Raw genomic sequence first — 25,506 nt, 5'->3', positions numbered from 1 at the left:
CCCCGACCAAAAAAATAAAACAAGAAAACAGAAGCCCAGCTACATGTAATGAATCTGAGTCATTTAAAACTCATAATTATAATGGTGCTATTTACAGTGGTTAAGGTGTTGATGAGAAATGATGGGTTCCCCTAATGTTGTACTCCATATTTACATATCTACAGCTTCAAGGACAGAGACTGTGTAAGTAACTAGGACTTGTCACTAGTGTGTGTGTGTGGCGGGGAGGGGGGGGGGGAGGGCAGGAGGGGGTCACCTTCTCCTGTCACAGGTTCTGTACTATAACTCTTTGCTAATAAAACTTTACCATATATGATTTGGTCAAAATGATCAAGAAACCAAGTTTGTTAAATAGCTACTTATCATTTAAACACATCAACGAGGATGGTAGAGAAAATCTGCAAGTATTTAAACCAGAAGTTGAGGCTCTTCTGGACATGAATTAATCATTTTATACCGTATACTCTTATGTAAATAAATGCACTTGGACTCTTGTTTATAAGAAGAAATTTGCATTTAAACATATATTAAGTAGACTATTAACATTTATGAAAGAATACAACATGAGATCAAAACAATTATAAATGATATTCTAATACAAGTATCTTAATATTAATACATTTCTTCTCCTGTTGAACAACCAGCAGTTACCAAAGCAAAGTCAGACACTTGTGCAAATACAATATTTAGTAAATAAAGTAAAAAAATTCAACCAACGAACTTTCCATATATGTTCAGATTAGTATCAAATATCAGTATTTTTAGGGTCCATGTATCTTTCTGAAACAATGTTCAAAAACAATTAGTCCAACATGAAAAAAAAATGAATAAAAATTATTCATGCTTCCAAATTTACTATCTAGTTGTACAGGTATAAATTTGTATTTCCATTATTAAATTTTATCAGTTAAAAATGGCCAAATTGTAGATAATCCGAGACGGATGAATAAAATGACAACTGAAAGTACACACTTCAACTGTCTTGGGTTGCGCATTTATGGAGAAAAAATTCAAATGAATTTGTCAAATAGATAAAAAATGATAGGTGTAGACTGTTCTGAAGCTTCTGGATCAACTGTAGATCTCAACTGTAAACTCACCCACACTACATAATGTACTACAGGATCATAGATAGCTGATATCAAGTCAGCACAAACTGGTCATTTGAAATGAAAACAATGAAAAACAGATATGACTGACATCCTAACTTCAAAAGTTCTTTGTTCACCTCAAGTATGAGATAAGCATGAATATGGCCCCTGGTGTAGATAGTATGTGATGGTAGTACAGTAGCTACTTACACAGTATCTGGCATGAAACCTCAAGTAAAGTGCACCATAAAAACCAGAAATTGATAGAAGACGACATTTATATATCGTCCGCTGCATGATTAAAGTCTTCTTCCTTGAACTCGCCCTCCTTCAGTGAACTCTCATCTATCGCATCGTCAGATGCTGAAATGGTCATTGGCTTTATCTGTCGCATGTCTAATTTTGGCAAGCTGATCTGCTCCGGGAAAAGCCACGGTTTTTTGTGGGGGTTATTTCGACTTTTCCAAGAGTTGTAGTTCTTGGCTGCTTTGTGAATTCTAGATATGACCTGATTATGGAATAAAACATAAAATTACTTTATTACATGTAATTCAGTTTTCAACAAGATACTTTTCTTTTCATGATAAATTGTCAACACTGTTTCTGTCAAGGATGGACCAAAAAATTGATATATTCAAATATTCGCAGTATACATGAACTAGGAGTTCAATACATACATAGCATAACAACAGATAACGGTGCACGAGGTAGTCTGTTTACAGTGGAATGGTCGCACAAGCTATCTTATTGGATGTGCTGCCTCACTAACCTATTATCTAGCTGACCCCAATGACCCCACACGTAACCTGCATGTTCATAAAGTACATGTTGCCCAAATTGTATATTATCTGCTGTTATGTCCAGAATTATAAAAAAAAATTGAATGTTGAATAAGGGAAAAGTGAAACCTTCAGCACATTATCCCTTTTACGAGCAATTAAATGATAAATAAAGATAATGCTTGAATGATAATTTACACCAATCCTTTAGTTTAATGGTTACTGATATATACATGTACACTGTGTCTAACAACTTACCTTTGGAGCTAGTATGTGAGTTAACTTGTTAACAGCCCAGGAGGGAAGTCTACCTGTCAGACAAGAAAACAGTCCATGAATTTACTGATCTGACTGGTGTTCAATGCCAAATTTCCTAAAACTTTTAACTCATACCACAGCCGTCTGATTTTATGTCCCGGAGTAAAACCCATGACCTGAATCATGAGGTGCCTTTCCACAGGGTGTCATGGCAACTCAGGTCCAAGCCTGACTGATGAGTACTATATGTACATTATCATTACAAAGGCATGAATGAGAAACACACTACACAGCTTGAGTTAATATTACTTAAGGCAGGAAAGGTTGCCCACTGTCAGGTAACTGACAAACTTTTGGAATTAAAACCAGTGATGGGTTTGAACAAGTGACCTTAATACATCATGCCAAACCATATACTACTGTTAGTACAGTCTTACTCCTTACAGCGCATATGCTGCTCTCTACCTTTGCTTTACATCACTTTTGAAATTTGTACCGAATCTGCGTTTACTGGCGTCATGGTGATGAGGCAGGATGCGTTGTCAGAAAACACAAACACTCTGTCTTGTGCATTCTTCTGATCCAAATCATGCGTAACATGATTATAACCAATGCGTGAAACAATTTTATTACTGAATGCTGATTAAATAGTTCCATGTCAGAACACCAGTGGCCAGGCTAAGGTTAAACAAGACTAAAATTGTCACACAGGCTCCAAGTCTGTGTATTGGTGACACTGATGTAAAGCAAGCGTAGTGAGGGGCACTTGTGCTGTAACTACAAGTACAGTTACTACAGTATCTATTCTTATTAAAGAGGAAGCTACTTCTTCAAATAACAGTTTTAATTGAATGAATCTAGTTATCGGATGACCTCCTCGAGGACGAAGTTCTTCTTCAAATAACAATTTCAACTGAATGAATCTAATTATCCAATCATGGCATCTGATTCAAATTGCAATACTGTCACCTGAGCAGTTTCGGAATTCTTTGACAAGACAACATCTCAGCTTACATTTTACAGTGTAGGATTAAAGAAAGTTTCCTGTTCACAGGTCTTACATGTACATATGTATGTCTACACCTGTTGTAGTAGACATACTGTATTCTCTATCACACACAGTTTGAGTATTAGGCAACACATACAACAAAAATATCAATTGGTGTGCCCTTACCTTTAGGGTCAGATTGTGACAGGTAAGTCAGCTGACAGCCTCCCGACGCTTCTGGCCGTATCAAGTAACCCGTTAAGTGGGATACACCTCGTACCATGTGTTTCTTTGGCGGACATTTCTGATACAGAGAAACAAACTCAATAAATACAAATGCAGCCCAACGGTCCTCTAATATTTATATGAAAACTGTTCAGCATTGTGCTTATTTTCCAAGGCTAAACCTGTGACTTCTGGCTAGTCGATGACAAACTTTCTGACGTGGGCGAACTGATTTCCCTTCCATAATGGTGGAAGACAAGCAATCCTATACAAAAGAGGTAAAACATGTAGACTTCTTATTTGTCACAGCTGCTTCAAAGTATGGGAATTGGAAAGCAAATGTTGCTGTAGCATATATATATATATATATATATATATATATATATATATATATATGTATATATATATATACATATATACAGTACTGGTAATGTACTCATACAAATAGATCACAGAGATAATTATTATCACAAAAGATTAAATGTTCTGGATGAATGCGGTTTGAAATATTAAAAGGAAACAGATGTCAAGGAAATCTTTGATCTGCATGCTCCTTTCATCTCTCTGATCAGTACCATGCTGGGCAAAGAAAAATACCACATTACAATGCCACAAACTAATTTAATATTCAATAGTGACAGATGCCAGAAACCCAGATCTATGGAAGTCATGAAATTATAGCCAAGCATTAATGAAGTCATCACCTGTCTAATACTACAACAGATGTGCGGTCAGTCCGGGGTTATTTTTTTGGAGTGCGGATTTGAGACAATTAATGCACTTGGCATACAGATTGGTACACATTTTGCAGGTTACTTGGAGTAAATATTCTAGAGTTATACAAGCTTCATCAGCTGAACATTCACATATACACAAATGTTCTAGAAGAAATTTCAATCATATTGAACACACATTTCTCCGAGAGAATGTCAGCATACTATAATGCAGTAGTTTTTTTCAAGCTTTACTTTTCAAGAAAATTTACCATCAATTTTCAGGCTTTTCAAGTTTTTCATGACAGATGTTAAATTCTAAATGGGATACCACATGACACATGTACAAACACAGGTAGATCCGTCAGCCTTGTGGGCCACAATACATACTTTCAGGACCATTCTTACCTCATGATTTACAGAGTGGTTGAAAATCATGTACTCTGATCCCAAATCTAACCATGATCTCTGTGTGACAAAGTCTCTGTTCTTGAATGGGGTACACTTTACTGAAACATACAAACAGGGCAAATATTGACAAAGGAGACGGGTGAATTTTATACATATGTAACTGTATGAAGTAATGACCATTTTTATCACTCTATATGTATATTAAAATGCCACCCAATGTTCCCACGGTTAACTTTTCTCCATATACTTATGGTGGATACTTAACACCTATTATGAAGGAATAGCATATACAGGTCACTGTCTATTTCACAGACATCCAGAGGCTAAGGGGAAGACATCCATCTTCACAGTCAGCTACCTGTATGCTTTCTTGGATACAAAGGAGTTTTGTACACGTAGTTGTAGTTATATTCATTTACTTTCATGTATGTATATCTAACTGTTGTTTAATGACAGACTCAATAATTTTCATTCGCTGTAAACGATTGTGGTCAGTTTTATGAGTGAAGGATGCCAAAAACCCTGGAGTAAACCAGTGACCTTTGGCAAGCTACTGATAAACTTTCCCACATATGATGTGCATATACATGTACATGTATGCATAATATACCAGTGGAAGACAAAATAGGTTTTCAATGCATGCTATACTCTGCAAAGCGACCAGTTTATTGTGTGTCATGTACATGCTGTGTAACAATCATGTTGCCACAGCTACCACTCTATGGCATGAACCAGGTATAAACCAGGCCTCATGTTTCCTGGCAACAGAAAGGCAAGCGCTTTAGCCATCAAACCTCAGTTTACTCCCATCCGCTGTTATATGTATGGTATATGTATGGTATGTATGGTATGTATGGTATGTATGGTATATGTATGGTATGTCCATACCCGAAGAACAAATTCATTCATACTTCACTGCAGTGTTTCCTGGTTCAAATAATGGCTCATTCACATTTTATTACAGTGTCTACAGCTCTATACAGTGCTACAACCCCGGGCAGAAATGCTGAACACCAGACGGTTCATTGGAAAATCAAACTTATCAAAGATCCATCAGCAGGGCTATTGTTTTATTTAACCCTGTCGTCCTGTCCAGATTGTATCCAATGCTCGCTGACCCAAGATTTAGGATGTAATAATGACAATGCTGTGATGGAAGCCCGAGGCGTCCACATACGCGAGATTGGAGTTGGGAAATCAATATCTCCAACACCAGGTCAGATACCTGGGCTAAGAGATAGTCACTTAGCCATCCCACTTATTTGAGGCGTCAATGGGACAGACGCTCTCTCAAAACAGACACCACCCCTTAATAACCACTATTCTGTCCGCACTCTCATGTACCATGGCTTTCATCATGATCCCGGCATTGTGGTAATGGGATAAGACACTACTGTCAGCTCTAGTCAATGTGCACCCCCAGGGGCCTGGGATAATCACCTGTGAACAAACACTACAGGGGCCTGGCTATACTATAGTCAATTGGCAGTCAGCTAACACAATAACTGTGCTAATACAGGTATTACATCTGGGAAAAATGGCTCATTACACTGGCAGAATGTTTCAGGTCCAGTAACCTAGTCCAAGCAGATCTCCATTACAATTAGATGTACACTATACAAACACTTATCTACTTGTAGGTACAGCTATGACATATGAACATTTATCTACTTGTACGTACAAATATGACAGCAACATTTATCTACATGTACTTGTACATACAAATATGACATGTACATTAATCTACTTGTACCTACAAATATGTATGTACATTTATCCATCTACAAATATAATACCGAATGCGTGTACTACATGAACCATCAGTGATATAATACCAGGGCTGACAACACCAATACATCTATGTGCCAAAGTCTGTTGACACTGATTGCAGGTGTGTGACACCGTCAGGTGGATGATTAAATGCCACCAGTACCAGCACACATACATGTACACAGCTTTCAGTGGACAGCTACAACTGGCCATCATTAAAAAATTCTTTGTTGCAGGTATCCTGACCCTGTAAGAAAAATTAGGGTTGTTTGGCAGGGAAATCTTTGTTCTTATTCTGTCTAATGAAAGAGACAGGGATCTTAGTGAGAGAAAAATGTAAAAATTACACTGCAAAAAAAGCCTTTCTCACATACTTGTATCTGAACAATTCATTTGATTCGCTTTATACTCTACTCAAGACTATTTCACTACTATGATGGGCTGAGAATAAAAACCGGTCAAGGTATTGACAACATACTCTGTACCTGGTGAGGTACCCAGAAAAACATTCAGATACATTTACATTCCACTTACATGTGTATGTTTGATTTGTGTTCAGTGCCAGGTACATGACAAAAGTCCTGACTAAAAGTTGTAGCCAACTCATATGGAGCTGGATTTCATCAGGCAACTTCACTTGTAAATGGCCTGATGGTTGGCTCAAGGCTAGTTGGGCATTTTTAAATGTCCGAGCCAGCGAGGAACCTTTAACTGATAAAAGCCACAACCTGTCCTGCCATACTCAAGGATATTTCACTCATAGAACGGCAGCCAGCATTACGATACGAGGATGCCCGGGGAAACCCACGACTAACCTACGAAGGTTGCTGGCAGACTTTCCCACGTAAGAATGGATAGGAAGCGAGTATGAACTGCGATCCCTGCAACCGCATTTGTGAGAGGCTCCTGAAGGTTTACTAAAGTGTATATACAGTATGTAGACTCACAGGCATAGTAACCAATGTCATTATTAGGGTTGATGGCACAGATCTCGTATCCTTCCACCATTGACTTGTCCCAGGCTTTCCGGTAGTCAGAGTCATGAAGAACATCATACATCGTCGCTGCACTCACATCCTTGAGTACTGACCGAACCTACAAGTAGAACAAAAACAGTAATGCAGTGAGTCAACCACACAGACATGAAAGATAGTGAATAATGCTAATAAAAGGTTTGACATTTTTTTTAAATTTTAAACCGTAACAGATCGGAACACAATCACTATGTATGAAACAGACTATACATCCCATTCAAGTATAGATACATGTACAGGAAGTCTGCAGGATAGTATTTTATTTTACATATACCTCAAATAAAAAGGAAAAGATAAAAATGTTAAAACAGAGGTTATCCCTTCAGAGTTTAATATATAGACGCATTCTTAAACTCCTCTTAGATGGATACCCATCTCTTAAAGGAACAAGAATTTGTTTCATTTTATTAATGACTTCATGTGTGTATTGAAAAAAAAAAACATGATTTCATTACATCTTGCATTGAAGTTCTTCAGATGTTATATTTTACACTAAAATCTCAGTGAAACCACACTGACTAAGTTTTTATATTACGATTAAAGTAACTGCTGTAGCATTCATCCACAAAACTGACAGAATGGCATGGATTTGACAAACTGACAGAATGACATGACTTCGACAAACTGACAGAATGGCATGGATTTGACAAACTGACAGAATGGCATGACTTCGACAAACTGACAGAATGGCATGGATTTGAAAAACTGACAGAATTGCATGAATTCGACAAACTGACAGAATGGCATGACTTCAACAAACTGACAGAATGGCATGGATTCGACAAATTGACAGAATGGCATGGATTCAACAAACTGACAATCTTCCTTCAGATACTTTTTCACTTAGCAAAGAAAGTACAGTCCAAGTATTGGCTAACTTGGTGTACACTGGTGTTACTTGGTGCATTTGAACTGCATTACATGGTGACTTGGTACATCTGAACAACCAGGAAATGAAGTTAAAAGATCATCATTTTATTAACACTGTGCCAAAGTTACATGTACCTGTAAATAAGCATGTGATTACTGAAAATTTGCCAAAGTGCAATGCCTAAGCCAGCAGTGCTACTATACAAGTATGTGTATATATATATTTTTTTAAAAAAGGCATTGCAGACACATGTTCATGTAGTACATGTACAGCATCAAATAGTGTATAGTCCTGTCAGACACAAAAGGTATTCTACAAACTGTGAATTGGGCTGACGTAGAAAACTTTATCGGTCAAATGTCAGGTCTCCATGTACTTGTATGCACATGTGGATAGTATATGACATGCACCTATCAGCCTGACCGACATTGGCGAAATTCCCTCACCTGGATACAGCCCTGTGACGTTAGACAATGGAGTTCAATACATTGAGAGGAATGTGTTTTCATGGAAATTTAATGTGTACTATCCACTTTGAAATAACATTAAAAAAAATGAACTTGTAGCTACACACTGACGTGACCAAATACATAACTTCAATTTATGCTTATATTAACAGCCCAACTCAGATGATTTAATCAGCTGACAGCATATTTTGTGAGAAGTGATTTAACAAACAATATTGGATGATTACGGACATCTCCCGTCCTCAACAAATACAGTTTGGGATGCCAGTAATGACAGTACTGAGTCTTATTTCATAACTAAATACTCTTGGTCCAGGAGTGCCCATGTCAAGTATTTGCTTATTTATTTATCTGGTTGAGTTTGACAAGGTATTAAAAGTTTATTTATATGACAGCAACCAGCATTATAAGAGGAAAATAGACAGAGCCCAGGGGAAACCTACAACCATCCACAGGTTGCTGGCAGACGTTCCCATGTATGACCAGAGAGAGAGCCTACATGAGCTGGGCTTGAACTCAGAGCAATCGCATTGGTGAGAGGCTTCTGGTTCATTGTGCTGCACTCACATGCCCCATGTCTATTAACACAGGTGACATGTATGAATTCAAGTGTCATACAAGTCTGACAAACTGATGATTGACTGAATTATTAGGTCATAAACATTCTTCCCAGCCATCATCAACTCAGTATGACTACTCCTGCAGCCAATCCTGCAATACCTAGGCATGCTACAGTTATAAGGTGCTTTCACAAGTTTCCACACTCATCCCCGACCCTCCACCGTACAATGACCCTAGACGCCCCCCACCCCCCCACAACATGTTGTGTGCAGGTGTGTAGATCTAGGAGTCACATGTACAGATAACAGTTTTAAACCCAACTGTTAACTAGAGCAACAACTGGAATGTACACAGCCTATATACATACATTAAGTTCAATAACCTTTTAGTTGTAAAAGCCCATATGGCGACAAGCTGAACCTTAGCTGTGGGATCTGTTCTGACAGACTGTACATGTACAGGCGCTTGTAGTGTACATATATCCTTGTACACATCAATGTTTACCATCTCAACTTTGCAGTACTCATCAGTGTGGGGTATAAACATACTGTAAATCTTCAACCTTTTCAACCACTAAAGTCCTTTTTTCAGTGGAATTTATGCATAAAAATGTTATTATGTAAATGATTTGTTTGTGTCATTAAAGATGCAAGCTCCTAAAACTGTGCAGATTATTTCTCTACACCCCATAGTTCTCTGAGAATGCTCTAAATTACTGGTGGCAGACGCTACTGAAAAGGTTGAAGAAGTAGGGTATATACTAGCATGCACTGATGTCCCAGCCTACGTGTACATGTACAACAGTTATCAACGTGGTCATAATCTTAATAACTTTAAAAATAGATAGTTAAAGAACTCGTGAAATCCTGCACCAACACACATGTAGCTATTAAAATTGGATGACAGATATTCACTACTGTGATGGACACTGACTCTGATACTGTATACGTGTGCCTACAATATACTACTCTATACCAAATGATGGTGCTTACATATACTTTACTATTTATCAGAGTCTGGACGTATGCACACATGCTGCACAAGTCAAACAATTAGTATTCCCCCTCAGGTTGTGATAATATTGGAGAAGCTCAAGCATGTCTAGGGTGAAGAGTAGAAACGCTCATGTCCCTGTGTCATGTGTATACACCAATGCAGATGCCACAGAGTGATGTAGGCTATAAACAATTAGAGTAGAAACACAGAAAATACTACATGTATATTACAGAGCTACACCTATAGGGTCAACCAAACACCCAACCATTTCCTTGTCACGTTATCACAATGGAAGTAAAAATTTCCAAGGGAATCAAGCCTGGAAATAATTTTTAACTCGGTTTCAGGACAAATCAAAGCAAATATTTCAGCTTTTTTCATTATCAAAACAGTTACAGAGTCACATGTATTTTAATACATGGCAGTTTTGTCCTGTACCAGTTAGTTGGCACATGTCAAAATACAGTTTGATGGAAGAATTGTACGGCTGTTTGCATGTATTTCTAGGCTTGAGAATGCAAATTAATGTCATTACTATCAGTATTACAATTCTGATCGTAGTTGCTGGGATCATGTCTTTACACCATAATACAATGAAATGAAACAGTTTCAACAAATACAAAGAATTCAATAACATTTGGGTTGACCCCTGCTCATAAGGGTAGCTGTATATGAACTGGAGCAAATATAAGCCCCACAGCTAGAGCACAAAGCCTACATAAAACCAATTGTCCGCTGATGTCGGTGTGTATTAATAAATTTTGAATCAATATGAATCACTCCGACCTATTATACAGTGTAAGCAATGCTACAAATCCACCGGTGAGTACAACTGTACCAAAAAGCACTCCGTTTTAAACATGAGAACACTTATCACTAAAGTGGGCATACATATGTACACATAAATGCATGAATGCGTACAGTGTACACATTATGACAAAACTTCACACCATACAATGACAATCCTCCATGCAATGGAGAACTAGTGTCACCGCAACCTGCTTCGACTAAATAATCATAATGAGAGAATTTTACCATTACACCTACTGTATCATGGACTTTGGTCCGCATGTGGAAGGTCAGCTTGTACAGTATGATAGCGGTTTAATGCCGCACACTAAACATCAGTTCTATAACATCCTAAATATTTTTGTGCCTTGTCAATCACAGTACACAGGTCTCAATAGCACCCCAAACCATTGGATGTATGCCAGAATCTATACTTCAAATTTATATCATACTTTTCTGTATGTTCCAATGTACTTCATTTGTTCCAATTTGACCTCATGTATTTCCAAAATGCTTCAGGAACGAAAGCAGACATGTAAATGGACATGTCCACATCTCAGTCAATGACAATGTCTGTGACAGGCTGCAGTGAGAAAGTGTTTTCGATGGTTAGGAGTCCACACGAGCTTAAAAACAGCGAGCTGCCTTAACTAAGTATGTGAAAGGTTGGAAGTAGAAACATTACGTTATTCATAAAAAAGTTCATGAAAAGCTCGAAATTTCGCAAACACAATATCGTTAACTCACTGCTAGAAAAGCTAGAATTATCAAATTTTTTGATCAGGAAGTCTGAAAATTTGGAACTGCACACAACTTACTTTTAAGACTAAGTGTGTCACTGAGCTAATCTGAAAACAGAAGTATTATACATTTATTTTAGGTGGTAAAGCAAGAACCATGTTTTTAATGATGAAGTGAGTAAAAGGCTAGATCTTAGTTCTATAACAGCAAGATCTTATTTTATGCCAAACTCATAAGAAAAAGAACAATATTAATATGTCCACGCATTGAATGAATGACTTAAGCCGGCATGGACCCAATGATTTCTTCTCTGTCTTTTTAATGCCACAAATTCAAATTATTCCCCAATGGTGTACTTGTGAGATTGAAATACAATTTAATGGAATCGTAATTTTAACCTGTACATGGACGTGTACATGTATGAGTTCCTTTCATTAACCGTACAAATGATATGATGCCTGTTGAAGGATGCTGCATCTGCAAAAAGAAGATTTTGGTGTGGACGCTAAACCATTACAGTAGAAAAAAAGTTGTACAAGGTGCAGATACGATGATGATTATCTTGTAGCAATCTTTGTGGCTGTTTTACTGTAGATCTGGCTTCCTTATTGGCACCTGACAGTTGCTAATTTCTCAACCTTTTCGCATATGAAACAGCAACTTTCAGTGCAATTTGTGCACATTCATAAGTTGACTTTGGAGACAAACCTACATTGGCTGGATTGGCCAGTTTCAATGGCTTCACAAAAGTATAATTTTATTAGTCTACAAAGAATAATATTTCAGAATATGCTTGAATAAACCCTTTGCAAACATGCGAAAAGGATGGAGAATTACAGGTATTGTGTGACAATTATTAAAAGTGTAATTATCTTACTCAGGACCATTTCTATGGAATGCTTTGAGTAAAGAAATTCAATGTTCTTCCTCGGTTCAATGTTTTCAGAACCGATATCTTCAAGGGATTATATAGTGAAAATGATAATTCACTTTGAGAATGCCATCATAGCACTCAAGAGCTCATGTGCAGATGAGAAGGGGATGGGAAAGGGCCATCACCCATTCACTCGTTCTGTGCTTTACACGTGTGTATAATAAGGTTCCAACTTCTGGAGGGGATAGGAAGGGGTCGGTAATGGGCAGTCTCCCACTTACCTATCTCTTCTGTTGGTTGGGATAGTTATGGTTTCAAAATTCAAACTTGCTTTTATTATTATTTCTCTGTGTAAGTACTTTGTATTGATTTAATTTGCCACTGTATGTCTATATATTTATATTGTTTTCAAAATCTTGTTTCAAGTGTTTTACACAATCCAAAATACCATGTTTTCTAGTGTATATGTAATGTAACATATTGTTTCAAACTGTTCGCTTCTGAGGGCCTCAGGGTAGATCAACCCAGTGTTGACTGAGTATACGCATTGTATCTTACCGTCTTGAAATAAAGCCATTATTATATTATTGTTATAATACATCAGACCATAGGTATTCACAGATGTTTAATAGCAGATGTGATCACATATGTACATAAGCAGGGAGGGTCAACACAAGTAAACAAGCAGGGGTACATCTACCTTGTTATTATTGATTTACCCTCGGGAATCTGTGGACACGTCCCGTTAATTCTACTGTACTGTTCATTGTAAGCCCTCCCACACCCTGCGACCCACATCATAATGAAAAAGGTTCAACAACGTCATAGCAGAGGTTCAATAACACTACAGATACTGTATGTATGGCTTTTCTACAAAAAAAACAAAAACAATAACACGCAGTGCACAGTAGCTTTCAGGCCAAAGAGGACGGAAAGCTGCTTTTAAATTTGTCTGATTGATAACTAGTGTTTAATACCATGCTCAAAATTTTTTCACTCACATGATGGCTGACAGTGTCCGGAGTAGACCATTCACGACCTAACTTTAATAAAGCCACAGGGTAAGCAGTAAAAGCTGGATCTGAATAATGACTTCAGTGGTAGAGGTATGACACGGACCAACAGCCACAGCAACACAGCGCAATAAGAACATCTAGCTGCTTTGACTGTACAATAATGCATGAAAGTGCTCTATTGTAACAATCAATATCACCATAAGCAAGGAATGAACTCCACGGAACTTCCTGTACATATCTTTGATGTAAATTTATGCAAATCTATACAAATAATGCTTTTAAAGTGATCAACCCAGCCAGACTCATTACTTAAGTCCATGTACAGTACATATTCATGTAAGCACGCGCAAATCCATCAAATGAAGAACTTTCACCGCTGAACTTGCAAAACTCTGTTAAACAGTTAAAAGCTGCTTTTTAACACAGCATTCTCGGTGTATGTGCTCTTTTGTACTTTTCTGTAGTACTTTTTTCTGTCACTTTTTTCATTCACATTCAGGAGCAGCATAAACCAATGATGTCACAAAGCAGCCCATTTTTTTTTTTTTCATTATAAAATGGTCTGCACTGGAGGATATGACAAAATAATAATTAACGGCCAAATGTATTACTGAAATAGACGACACATGATTCTGAATTTGGGGTTCAGAGATAGTGCATGGAAATTCAACACATAAAATATTAAGTGTCCATGTTTCTGAGAATTCTGTTCATTCTAAACATCTTTGGGAGGTACATTGATGTACAATATAGAGAAAATAACATTCAGCACCAAAACTATTACTTTATGAACTTTATTCATCTCTAAATAGGCAGTTTTTACGATGACTTTTAGGTCACATTTAGCATTTCACAGTGAAATATTTTTAAGGCTCAATTCATCAAAAAGCTAAAGGGCAAAAAAACTTCCCATCATGAATTGGTTATTTTTGTTTATTAATCGTGAAAAAAGGTGTGCATTATATCTGCATCTGGCAACATGTAAAATGTATACAATATATATCTGAGAGGTAATTATGGGCCTAAATGCTATTTCAATACATGCAGATGCCACAAAATTAAAGTGAACATAAAGTCTGCCACTCTATATACAAGAAAAAGGGATAGAGGACAGTTATCATAGGAAAAAAGTTTTGAAAGCCGAGAATATGAAGTTCAGCATTAGGGATATGGGCCTGGCGGATAATTTAATCCGAGTAGCCATCTTGTAGAAGCCCTAATGAGCTTTGCCAATCACTAAGGCTGAAAGGGGCATGTGAAAACTGGCTGTCATGTCAAAAAACCTATTGTTGTTAGATTGTCAGGGTGGTTTCCTATAGTGGATAGACAAATACTGGTGCAATAAATGAGATTATGCTGTTAGTTTAAGCGGTAAACTGATGCATTTTGGACCACACATTTATGAAGAGGGAACTGAGAACGGCTGCCAGTGTTACAATGCGTAGGCCCCAACATGTTGGGCAGGAAACTGCAATAACTTGTCAGGGTGAGACTTGGCAAGAAATCTGCATCAGGAGAAGAAGAATGAAGAAAAAATATTGTGATTTTGCATCATTCTTTATTAGCAAAGACAGATTTATTGCAAAAATATCTTCCGAAATCTGCATGAAAGAGTCTCTTATAAATCAGAATGTCCTGCTTTGTTTGGTAAATTCCCTATGTCAGTACAGCAAGCTAGGCCTGATGCAGCTCAAAGACAAAGGCGAACACCAGTCCACGACATTTGCGACCACGAATGTTGTCCAGACTGAGCGCCAGGCTGAATGAAGCATTGGCCCTTTGAAAAACGGACAGAACTGATACTCTTTGGTTAGGTATCAGGTGTTTCTGTTTGTATTTCCTCATTGGCATATTGCTTACTGCCAACAGTAGGGGAGAGCTCCTAGGTTATGTGACGTAACGTGACTCTACATAGCTATAACATGGCAAAATGGCGTCACCAAAGGAGTGGCTTGGTACTGATGATCATTTGCTATTTATTTTTTAAATATTTCTAGAACATTTCTGTAATAGTAATTTATTAATTAATTCAATTTTAGTTGCTGACTTTCACTTTAAAAGTGCATTTTCAGTTCATGAACTTCTGTCAATACTCTAATCCAATACCATGATGACAATAGTGCACAGTTTAGACATATATCATATCAAAGTATTGAACAAACATGTAAATGACCAGCAAACTGTTTAGCATACACATGTATTGTCTGGACTGATATTAAAACAATATTGTGCACTTCAACAAAATGTCGTATGGTGACAAATGTCACAGAAAGGCACTGAAATATGTATACATGTAATTACAATGTACTCATAACTTTTACATGTATCTTGAGAGCTTGGTGAACAGATGTTCTCAGAAATCGACTTTTTGACTGAGAAAAGAGAGCAGATCACAGCAGATATAGATGCTTTACATGCACATGTAGTACTAGTACAGTGAAGTGTGGTTAGATAAAATTAAGACCATCATCTTATAGCAACCTTATCAGATCAGACATGGCTAGACAGATTGGCAGAAGCGGAGGTCTTCTAAACCCACATCCACCGTGCCTAATACAACTATGTCCGTTTGTAGACAGCGCACAAGAATCTTTAGTTTCAGAAGAATCACAGCGAGCCTGTATCCCAGTGCATTACAACAAGCTATTGACAATACTCAAACAACATTACAAGATCACCTGATGCATTAAAGCTGTGTCATGACTCATATATACATACAGGTATTCATGTATGGATGCTAACACGCCTTCACCTCAATGAGTGTTCATACAGCAGTTATGACATGCCTTTGCAGAACACATAATACAAAGTCAGTCCATCAACATGCAGTATGATCTACAAGGGAGTCTACAAGGAAATATATGCATTCAGACTTGAAAGTAAATTCAGTTTTATTTGTAGGTCACCTATTGCATGCATGTTGTGCCCCAGCAATATGACAGATATATATGTATGCCAATTTTAAATGTACGATTGTGGCATCATACAACTGCTGGAACTATACATGTACATTGTACAAACATGATTTACATGTACATGTGTAAAATTAATGCATTAATGGCATGGTATCCATCTACTGATATAAATAAATTTAAATTCACAATCAGCTGACCATGTTAAAAAATGCAAATTTATCAGCTAGTGTCAGTTCAATAACTCTGTTTATCATTTTATCATTGTATAATAATAATGTATGCTTGAAAACCTCCAGTGTTCCAATAAAGGCATGATGGGTAAGGATTTAACATGTGACTTTTATAATTACTGCATTAGGACATGTGTGATATTGTTGCAAGTGTTGTCTTTATATGGTATGCCTTTCTATAATACCATATGTATGTATCCGTGTGACGAGCGGTTAGCACGCCAATGCAGTGCAATAACTCAGGAGCTTCTCAACAATGAAGAGGGTGTGAGTTCAAGTCCAGCCCATGCTCGCTTCCTCTCCAGTCATACATGGGAAGGTCTGCCAACAACTAGTGGATGGTCTCAACAGGGCTATGCTCCTCTTCTATCCACTATTTTGCTAGCTGCTATTGTATAAGTGAAGTATTCTTGAGCATGGTACAGCGTAAACCACCAATCAAATAAATACTAATATGCTGTATATGAGTAACACATTCTTTTATTTCCCGCCTTTTGTGATTAAGGGCAAGTTCACTCTTCTCTTGAGGAATACATTCACATGAACATGTAGTTCCGAGAATGGTGAAAATTTCTGGCAAAGAGCAATTCAATTTTTTCACACCTTTATGTTCATTTATACAAGTATAAACCTTGTTCTAGCAGTCTGTTGATAAAATGAATGAAGACTGCTGTAGTACAGCTTTGTCACCAGTTATACTTTCCTACCAAATGACCATTAGCTTTCTCTTAATATTGGCAAACTATTAAGCACCAGCTTAGCCAGAAAATTTACGATACATTATTTAAGAAAAGTCGATACCCTCTATATACTTTTGCAGGCACATGAGATAGTTGAAAATAAGTGAGTAATTATTTATCTTACCCAAAAGAGGGTCGTAAGTTTAAATAAACTTTCAGGGTGATTTAAAACATCAGTTGTAGCTTATGGCAGACAAGTTTAAAACTTTCACGTGTCATTATGTACTAGAATACTCAATTACGATTTTAATCTCCATTACGATTATAATCTACACTGTATAATTTGCAGCTTAATTCATCTTCCAAATGCCTTTTGACAATACAATGTAGATGTATGATGATATTTTATGGGTACAGTTCAAGGTTTTACTCTAAACATAATATTTTATGACCTTTATTAGCCTACATCACGCATTTTGCATGACTGGGCATTTACAGTACAAATCAAAAACAAAAACATCATGTTCTAGAGGTTTGACAAGGTGTTGTACACCCTTAACTCTGACCAAGGTAATGACCATACTATTTGTTTTAAAATCATATTAAGCATCAATGGAATGAATAAGTTGTCACTGTAGACATCAGGTACTGTATCCACCCTAAAAATTCGCCTGAAACAATACTTTTTTTTGGAGCTATATAAAATATTATATTTTTTGTTAAGAGTCATGTTCTTACAGGACATCATCAAAGAATGTACATGTGCCTTTCAAACAAAATTCAAAAACTTTTCCAATACGAATCCAACAGAACTCTCAGAATCAGGCACAATGATAACTTAGTAACGGTCGGAATTTGAGGTCAAACAGGTGAATGTATATCAAGATAGTGTTTTCGGTATCACAGATAGCTTTCATCAGAATGTTTACCTAGTTGATATTTAGTAGAGATATGGATGAGGTGTGCCTGTACTGATTCACATCCCATCCTTTTGTACCACTGTAACATCAGACAATGTTGTTACACAGTCTCTCTTTATACAGTCATGGCCATAGGCCTACACTGTCTGTTAGCAATCTTCACTTATATCCACCATCACCCTTATCAATAATGCATGTAATAATAGAAGATTGGCTTTTACTAAGTCCTCCATGGTTGAACTGGCCACTGTTTGATTCTGTGGAGCGTAATTAAATTAGCTTCAATAATTTACTGTTGTGGGGGTAGCCCTTTTTATGACACAGTCCTAATTGGTACCTGTTGTGCTTTTCCATGATACAAACACCTGAATCGGGTTAATTTTATCATGTTTGTTAAAATAAGCTGTCAGATTAGTGGCATTTAACTCTGGCTTCTTTAATCTCACAGACACTGGCTACATTAGTTTGAATGGGACATTTAATAGGCATTAAAGTTGAAAAAACATTACATTCAGCTGACATTCAATAACATGACAATGTGTCACATAGATATTTGAGCGTTGAGGAAACAACTGACATTTCCCATTTGTGGCTAAATATACGTAAAATAATGCTCCCATTCTGCATAACACACATACTATGCCTCATTTCCTGCACATATCATAAGCTACACATACACATAGCTGCTGGATGTTATACATGATTTCCAGCTATATCACAGTAAATGTTAAACATGACCGTTCCAATGACTGAGAGAGAATGGTATGTCATGCAACATACAACCGTGCATTGCTTCATGCTGTCTAAACTTGTGCTATATACTTGTACATTGCATGTCTCTAGTGCAATGTATCTACAGATGCACATCACTCGCTTACATGCAATGTAACATGTGACAGTAAAATATTCCGTTTTGTAACATCTCACATTCCCTATGGCATCATACGATGTGTGCTGGTACATGTTGTTTGGCTTACTTTAGCATGTTTTAATAAGTTGAGGGTATGTAGAATCTATGCAGATCCGCTGAACCAATAATTGTCATAATACCAATTTATTTATTTAACTGACTGGTGTTTTATGCCTTACTCAAATAGTATTTCACTTATAGGACGTCTGCCAGCATTTTGGTACTGTAACATAGATGTATTTGAATTAATGATGTAAATTTATATTATCATATCAAAAGTACGTGAAACCTGCAACAAAGATCAAACCACAGACATTATAAGATCAATATACCAAAGGTGGAGTTGATAACATGATTTACTATACACTGTACAACTAAATATTGTGCAATACATTCTCTTTTTAATGTATATCTGCAAAGACAGACATCAAACTAGCTGTATGTCCAATACAGGCATCGCTGACACGTCATGGTCATGCGAAACTGTTGTCTGCACAATTTCAGCTGGCTCCCACCATTTATTATTAACATGTCATGGTCATGCAAAACTGTTGTCTGCACAATTTCAGCTGGCTCCCACCATTTATTATTAACATCTCATGGTCATGCGAAACTGTTGTCTGCACAATTTCAGCTGGCTCCCACCATTTATTATTAACACGTCATGGTCATGCGAAACTGTTGTCTGCACAATTTCAGCTGGCTCCCACCATTTATTATTAACATCTCATGGTCATGCAAAACTGTTGTCTGCACAATTTCAGCTGGCTCCCGCTATTTATTACTAACATGTCATGGTCATGCAAAACTGTTGTCTGCACAATTTCAGCTGGCTCCCGCCATTTATTATTAACATGTCATGGTCATGCGAAACTGTTGTCTGCACAATTTCAGCTGGCTCCCACCATTTATTACTAACATGTCATGGTCATGCAAAACTGTTGTCTGCACAATTTCAGCTGGCTCCTGCCATTTATTATTAACATGTCATGGTCATGCGAAACTGTTGTCTGCACAATTTCAGCTGGCTCCCGCCATTTATTATTAACACGTCATGGTCATGCAAAACTGTTGTCTGCACAATTTCAGCTGGCACCCGGCATTAATTTTTAACATGTCATGGTCATGCAAAACTGTTGTCTGCACAATTTCAGCTGGCTCCCACCATTTATTATCAACATGTCATGGTCATGCAAAACTGTTGTCTGCACAATTTCAGCTGGCTCCCACCATTTATTATTAACATGTCATGGTCATGTGAAACTGTTGTCTGCACAATTTCAGCTGGCTCCCACCATTTATTATTAACAGATGTCTGAAAGTGATTGATCACTTTCTCCTTGAAAGTGGAAGTTGTAGTTATTTGTGGATTGTCTGATATTAGGTGAAAGATTTCTGTCCCTCATCACCTCCCTAGGACAATGTCCTTGAGATCTGTCCCTCATCACCTCCCCAGACACTGTCCTTGTGCTCCCTCCCTAATCATTTCCCCAGACATAGCCCTGGTACTCATCTCCTCACCACCTCTCCTGGACAGTCTTTGTGCTCTGTCCCTATGCACTACCCCAGACATTGCCCCTGTGTTCTGTCCCTTCCCAGATGTGCGTTCTGTAATAAGTGTCAACATATCAACTGACCTTGTGATCTACTAATTCTAATATCTAACCTTATGATAGATTTTGTTGTAGTTAAGTATAGCTCAGCTTCATGCATACCAGGTGCACTGAGAAGGTATTGATTAACTGTTAACTCCATGCTTAAGAATGTTTCCCTTATACAAAGGTGGTGTGGAAACACTGAGCTCTCTATTATGCACATTTTCACAGGCATTGATTAAGGTCAGTCAGACATTTAGTGACATTGTTTCTTTAACAGTTGTGGCACACTGTGTATACTGTGGTTGTCCCAAGTGACAGAAATCAGTTTGTAAACAAAGGTGTAGAACACAGTCCACTGAGATGGTGGTTCATATAGTGCACTAAGAGATAATAAATTTATTGCCTGACTTAAATACATGGGTATCCTTTACAGATTGTATTAAAGAACCAGTTCATTATTGATATAAAGCACTGTTGGAGCACGGGACAATTAAGTAGCATCTGGACAGAAATGTCAATGAAAGATTGTGCCAAACTGCAAAAAGTACACGCAGACTGTACTTTTACACTGAATATGACAGACTCAGTTTGTTACTGGGAACATTTCATGCATCACTGATTCTTTTTAAAACCTTTCAAAACAGGAAGAGTTCAACAGGCCTAGTGTACTCCACCTCAACTCTGCTATGTAAAAATGCACTTTCAGAGCACATAAGGGCTTTAAAATCATACTTTTGAATCTACACAAGTTTTTCTGATAAGATGTTAATCAAACTTCATAAAAATCTCTTAACTATCCCTATCAGGTGGATGAATCAACCAGAACCATGCAAAATTTGTTGCTCGAAAAATGCTAAACTTTAGGGGAAACACAGGAAGTGGGTATGTCTAACATGTGAGATATTTACCATGATTACAATATTCTGACCTTAGTTATGCAAAACAGAGACCACAAAATATGAACTTTCGATAAAAACATGTATACGTGAAGGAACGCGTGAGATTTTGGATACACACCACTGTTTTTTCATCATTATTATTTATTTATTCAATAATGCTGTACATAAAAATGTTTCACCAACAAACAGGTGGCCAGTTTTAGTGGGAAACAGACACGTGCCAGCTGACCTTTGGCTAGTAACTGACCATCCTTCCCAAATGTGAGTCTGATATCCACAGTTTCATCTGAAGACTGAGCTAAAGATGCTTATTCTATGGATGGAGTACAATGAACTTCATGTAAGATCACCTGAGCCATACACGTGTTAAAAGCGATCTTAGCGATCAGTTAAAACTTCAACTCACCGTAAAATTGTTCTTTCTTACGTAACAAGATCACAGTATTGGTTGACAATGTAAATTCCAGGTAAGTCAGTGTAAAACAAATTTCTGCTAAACTAAAGGAAAGGAAATATACCAAGTTTAATAACTGAAATTTTGGCTTTAGTCTAAGATCGCTTCATATTCCCAGTGCTTTGTGACCTCAGAACAGTGAAGGCTCTGGTGGAAATCTCAAAATTTTGCTGTCCCATAATGGCTACATACACGTGTTTGTGTGCCATATTTCCATGAGGATCCTGAATTTCATTTTATCCCACATGATGGTGTTTGTGAAATGCAGGGTCAAGGGAGACTGTTGTGTCAACTATGTATTGTTATGAAATGTTCTAGTTAGTAAATGTTTCAGCATCTTCTGTGGTGTCATTCTTCATTTTATTGTGATGAACAGAGACCCTGACTTAACATCATAGCCAGGCTCTACTGGAAGTCTGCTCTCTGCAAAGCACTATACCCATAGTCATACTATTTCCAAGGCTGTGTAAACAAACCATATATCCAGGACCTGTCAAATGTTTCTATTACAATAAATCCACAACAGCTTTTTAAAACTAGCTTTCTCTTCACCATATCTGCCGGCATTTACACAATGGTGTCATAAGTTCACATGCAGTATGATGTTTCATTCAAGATTTTCAAACAAGTCACTTGGTAATGTCACAAATTTTAGCTGGCCTGCTGAAGTGAAAATCATCACATCTACCTGTAGGTCTGCCATTACCTGTTACATATTTATCATTAAATCATGAAAGAGCAGTACACATGTAAATAAAGTATGTACCATATATATGTATGAAAGATATGCAAATTTCAAATGTAGTTTTCATGATTTTTACGGTTTTATGACATTACACAGGATGAAGCACAGCCATGTCACAGGTTCTTTTTTTGCTTATTACAAGACAGAATGTAACTTATTTCATGTCCACATTAAATACAGATATACCTGATGATGATGTACATTAAGTAGACTGTACTTCCTCAACGTTCTCTAAATGTACCTACGTATCCATGATCAGTCCACCAGCAAAAATATCATGAAGACCATGTATAAAATCAGCTCAAAATGGCTATATCGATAACGCGTAATTATAAAATGTGGCCTTTAAAAGCAGGCTTGAAATACATGTACTGATCAGGAAGCAATACATATGAGTGCATCATACAGCGCGAATGTGAGTTAATTAAATTCACCATTCTTCTATGAAAGGTGGATGAGATCAAAGAAAATTATGCGTCAATCAAACAAGGATTAATGTCATTTGCACTGTCCATCGGGCCATCATTATAACCAAAGTATTTAAATGGTGAAACCTGACCCTATCATAAAAAAAAATAGGGTAGGTTGACAGGGAATTATTTTTTCAATATGCGTGATGAAAAAGATAGGGATTTGAAAAAAAATTAACATTGAGACAAAAATCAAAATAAAAACTTTCATCAAAATCTTAGTAAAAACTGTCAGGGACCTGTTTGTAGAATCAGCTGGTTACACCTCAGAAACATATTTTTTACTGCTCGCCTTGCGATGATAAGAAACAGTGATAGTACCAGGACTAAAATGACTTACAGAGACCTTCACTTATGTTATAGTTTTATATGAGAGAAAAAAAGAGAGAGATAACTCAATAAATCTTTCTCAACATAATTTATCTTATACTTTCTATTACTCGTTTGTCTTACATGCATATTTGTCTAAATGAAAAAGAATGAATGCTTAAGAATTCGACAGCTAAATATATGTCATATGGACATAGGCAAACATCATTTTGATACACGTAATTACAATCTCAATGCTACAGCAGTCAGTAACATTTAGTCAGGACAAATAAATAACAGATAATAGGAGAAGTTTGAATCCTTTCTGAATGTAGAGTGAATTAATATGGTTATTATTAAATCATGACTGCTTACAACCCTACAACAATTGCTTTAGCACCATCATACAGCGAGCAGTATGAGGTCCGCTAGAAATTCCACAGCGAGTAGAGCTGTGAAGGCTGTCCCAAGGGCAATAAGATGACAGTGAGTATGACACAGGTCCTCATATCAATCCAACAAGTCATACTACTGTATGTATAGTACAGATATTTGAAAGGACAAGATCAGAAACAAAGTTCAATCCAATTGAGAAATAAAGCATTTCTCCGTTAGTTTCACACTGATCGGTACTTTGTGGTGTTATGCCAGTTTTATGCCGCAAATAGTCTGTCAGATTTATCGACAATTAGGACACAATTTATCACAACATCAGCACATAAATCATACTGAATCCTAAAGACAACAATGCAACTGCACACTCTTCACAGCACATACATCAAATTATGGGGCAGAATAGTCAGAAAAAAATGGCACTGTGTGACTGTGTCCATAGCATTCACTAATCTCCTTGCTGGTGTTTTGATGGATTCTGTCCACATTGTGGATGTTTCCCACAAACTCTTGGTGGCACGAGACTCGCATTACAAAAAAAGTACAGATGAGTGTAAAGCTAACAGAGAAAAGCTTTATTTCTAAAATTGGTGAAACTTTGTTTCTGACCATGTTTTTTTTATATATACAGTACACATAGCTTGTTATATATACAGTACACATAGCCTGATAGGTCCGGCTTGTAGGATCAATACAAGGACCTATGGACAAGCCCATCCCAATTCCCATGTTCAGGCTCTCCACCCATGAACAGCTGAAAGAAATCATTGTAAACCTGTTACTGACTACATAGACACAACAACACCCATCCACATACAACATTCTTAAAAGATTAAATGAAAATCTCACTGTGCCATTTTGTCGACCGGCTCGACACGTGAGGGTAAATTTACCTTGACCATTTTGAAGGCGCATTTGTCGTTGTTTTTCGTCCATACTTGAACTGTGCTCCTATTTACTTCACTTTTCCAGCCATCCTGTTCTTCACAGAGACTTCTAAACTGTTGGAAATCAGCATCCTCTGCCACTCTTACCTCTCCCAACTGCATGATTCTGTGAAATACGTCCAATAAACACGAAATCAACAAATGTACGTTACAAGACCAAAACTGACAGACACACGTTCCACACGGCTGATTTTAGTGACGGTGAAAATGAACTTGTGTACTCTGCTACCGGAAACTTACGCATTGTCGTAAACCGGAATTTGTTCAAACGTTTTCTCGATAATCAGCCTATTAAGACCGATTTGGTAAAATTGATTCATACGACCTAGAGACGTAAGTTATAATGCTTCAAAGTTTGATTTTAAAAACTGTGACATATTTGCGACATTTGTGAAACCATTTCGGAAACGTTTCGATATAAAGTATTTAGCTGGAATGGCTGGTTTCCGATT

The 25,506-nt window shown here is 37.2% G+C and overlaps 1 protein-coding gene across 1 annotated transcript; it reads right to left on the bottom strand.

Moving 5' to 3' along the window:
• Nucleotides 1-1,082: 1,082 nt before the first annotated feature.
• Nucleotides 1,083-25,256, bottom strand: LOC135473926 (START domain-containing protein 10-like). Its single transcript, XM_064753868.1, has 6 exons — nt 25,001-25,256; nt 7,183-7,330; nt 4,463-4,563; nt 3,303-3,420; nt 2,129-2,181; nt 1,083-1,599 (listed from the first exon to the last, which is right to left on the bottom strand). Exons 1-6 carry the CDS (start codon nt 25,154-25,156, stop codon nt 1,369-1,371), a joined length of 807 nt encoding a protein of 268 aa, XP_064609938.1. The 5' UTR covers nt 25,157-25,256; the 3' UTR covers nt 1,083-1,368.
• Nucleotides 25,257-25,506: the final 250 nt, after the last annotated feature.

This window comes from Liolophura sinensis, chromosome 8 (genome assembly GCF_032854445.1).
Source record: "Liolophura sinensis isolate JHLJ2023 chromosome 8, CUHK_Ljap_v2, whole genome shotgun sequence".
Lineage (NCBI taxonomy): Eukaryota > Metazoa > Mollusca > Polyplacophora > Chitonida > Chitonidae > Liolophura > Liolophura sinensis.
This window is presented reverse-complemented; position numbering and strand designations above follow the sequence as displayed.

Coding starts and splice junctions, on each gene's coding strand:
- LOC135473926 (XM_064753868.1), bottom strand. CDS start 25,156: ATGCAGTTGGGAGAGGTAAGAGTGGCAGAGGATGCTGATTTCCAACAG. Junction 2,182..3,302: donor GTCACAATCTGACCCTAAAG/GTAAGGGCACAC, acceptor CTTGTCTGACAG/GTAGACTTCCCTCCTGGGCT. Junction 1,600..2,128: donor CTCACATACTAGCTCCAAAG/GTAAGTTGTTAG, acceptor TTCCATAATCAG/GTCATATCTAGAATTCACAA.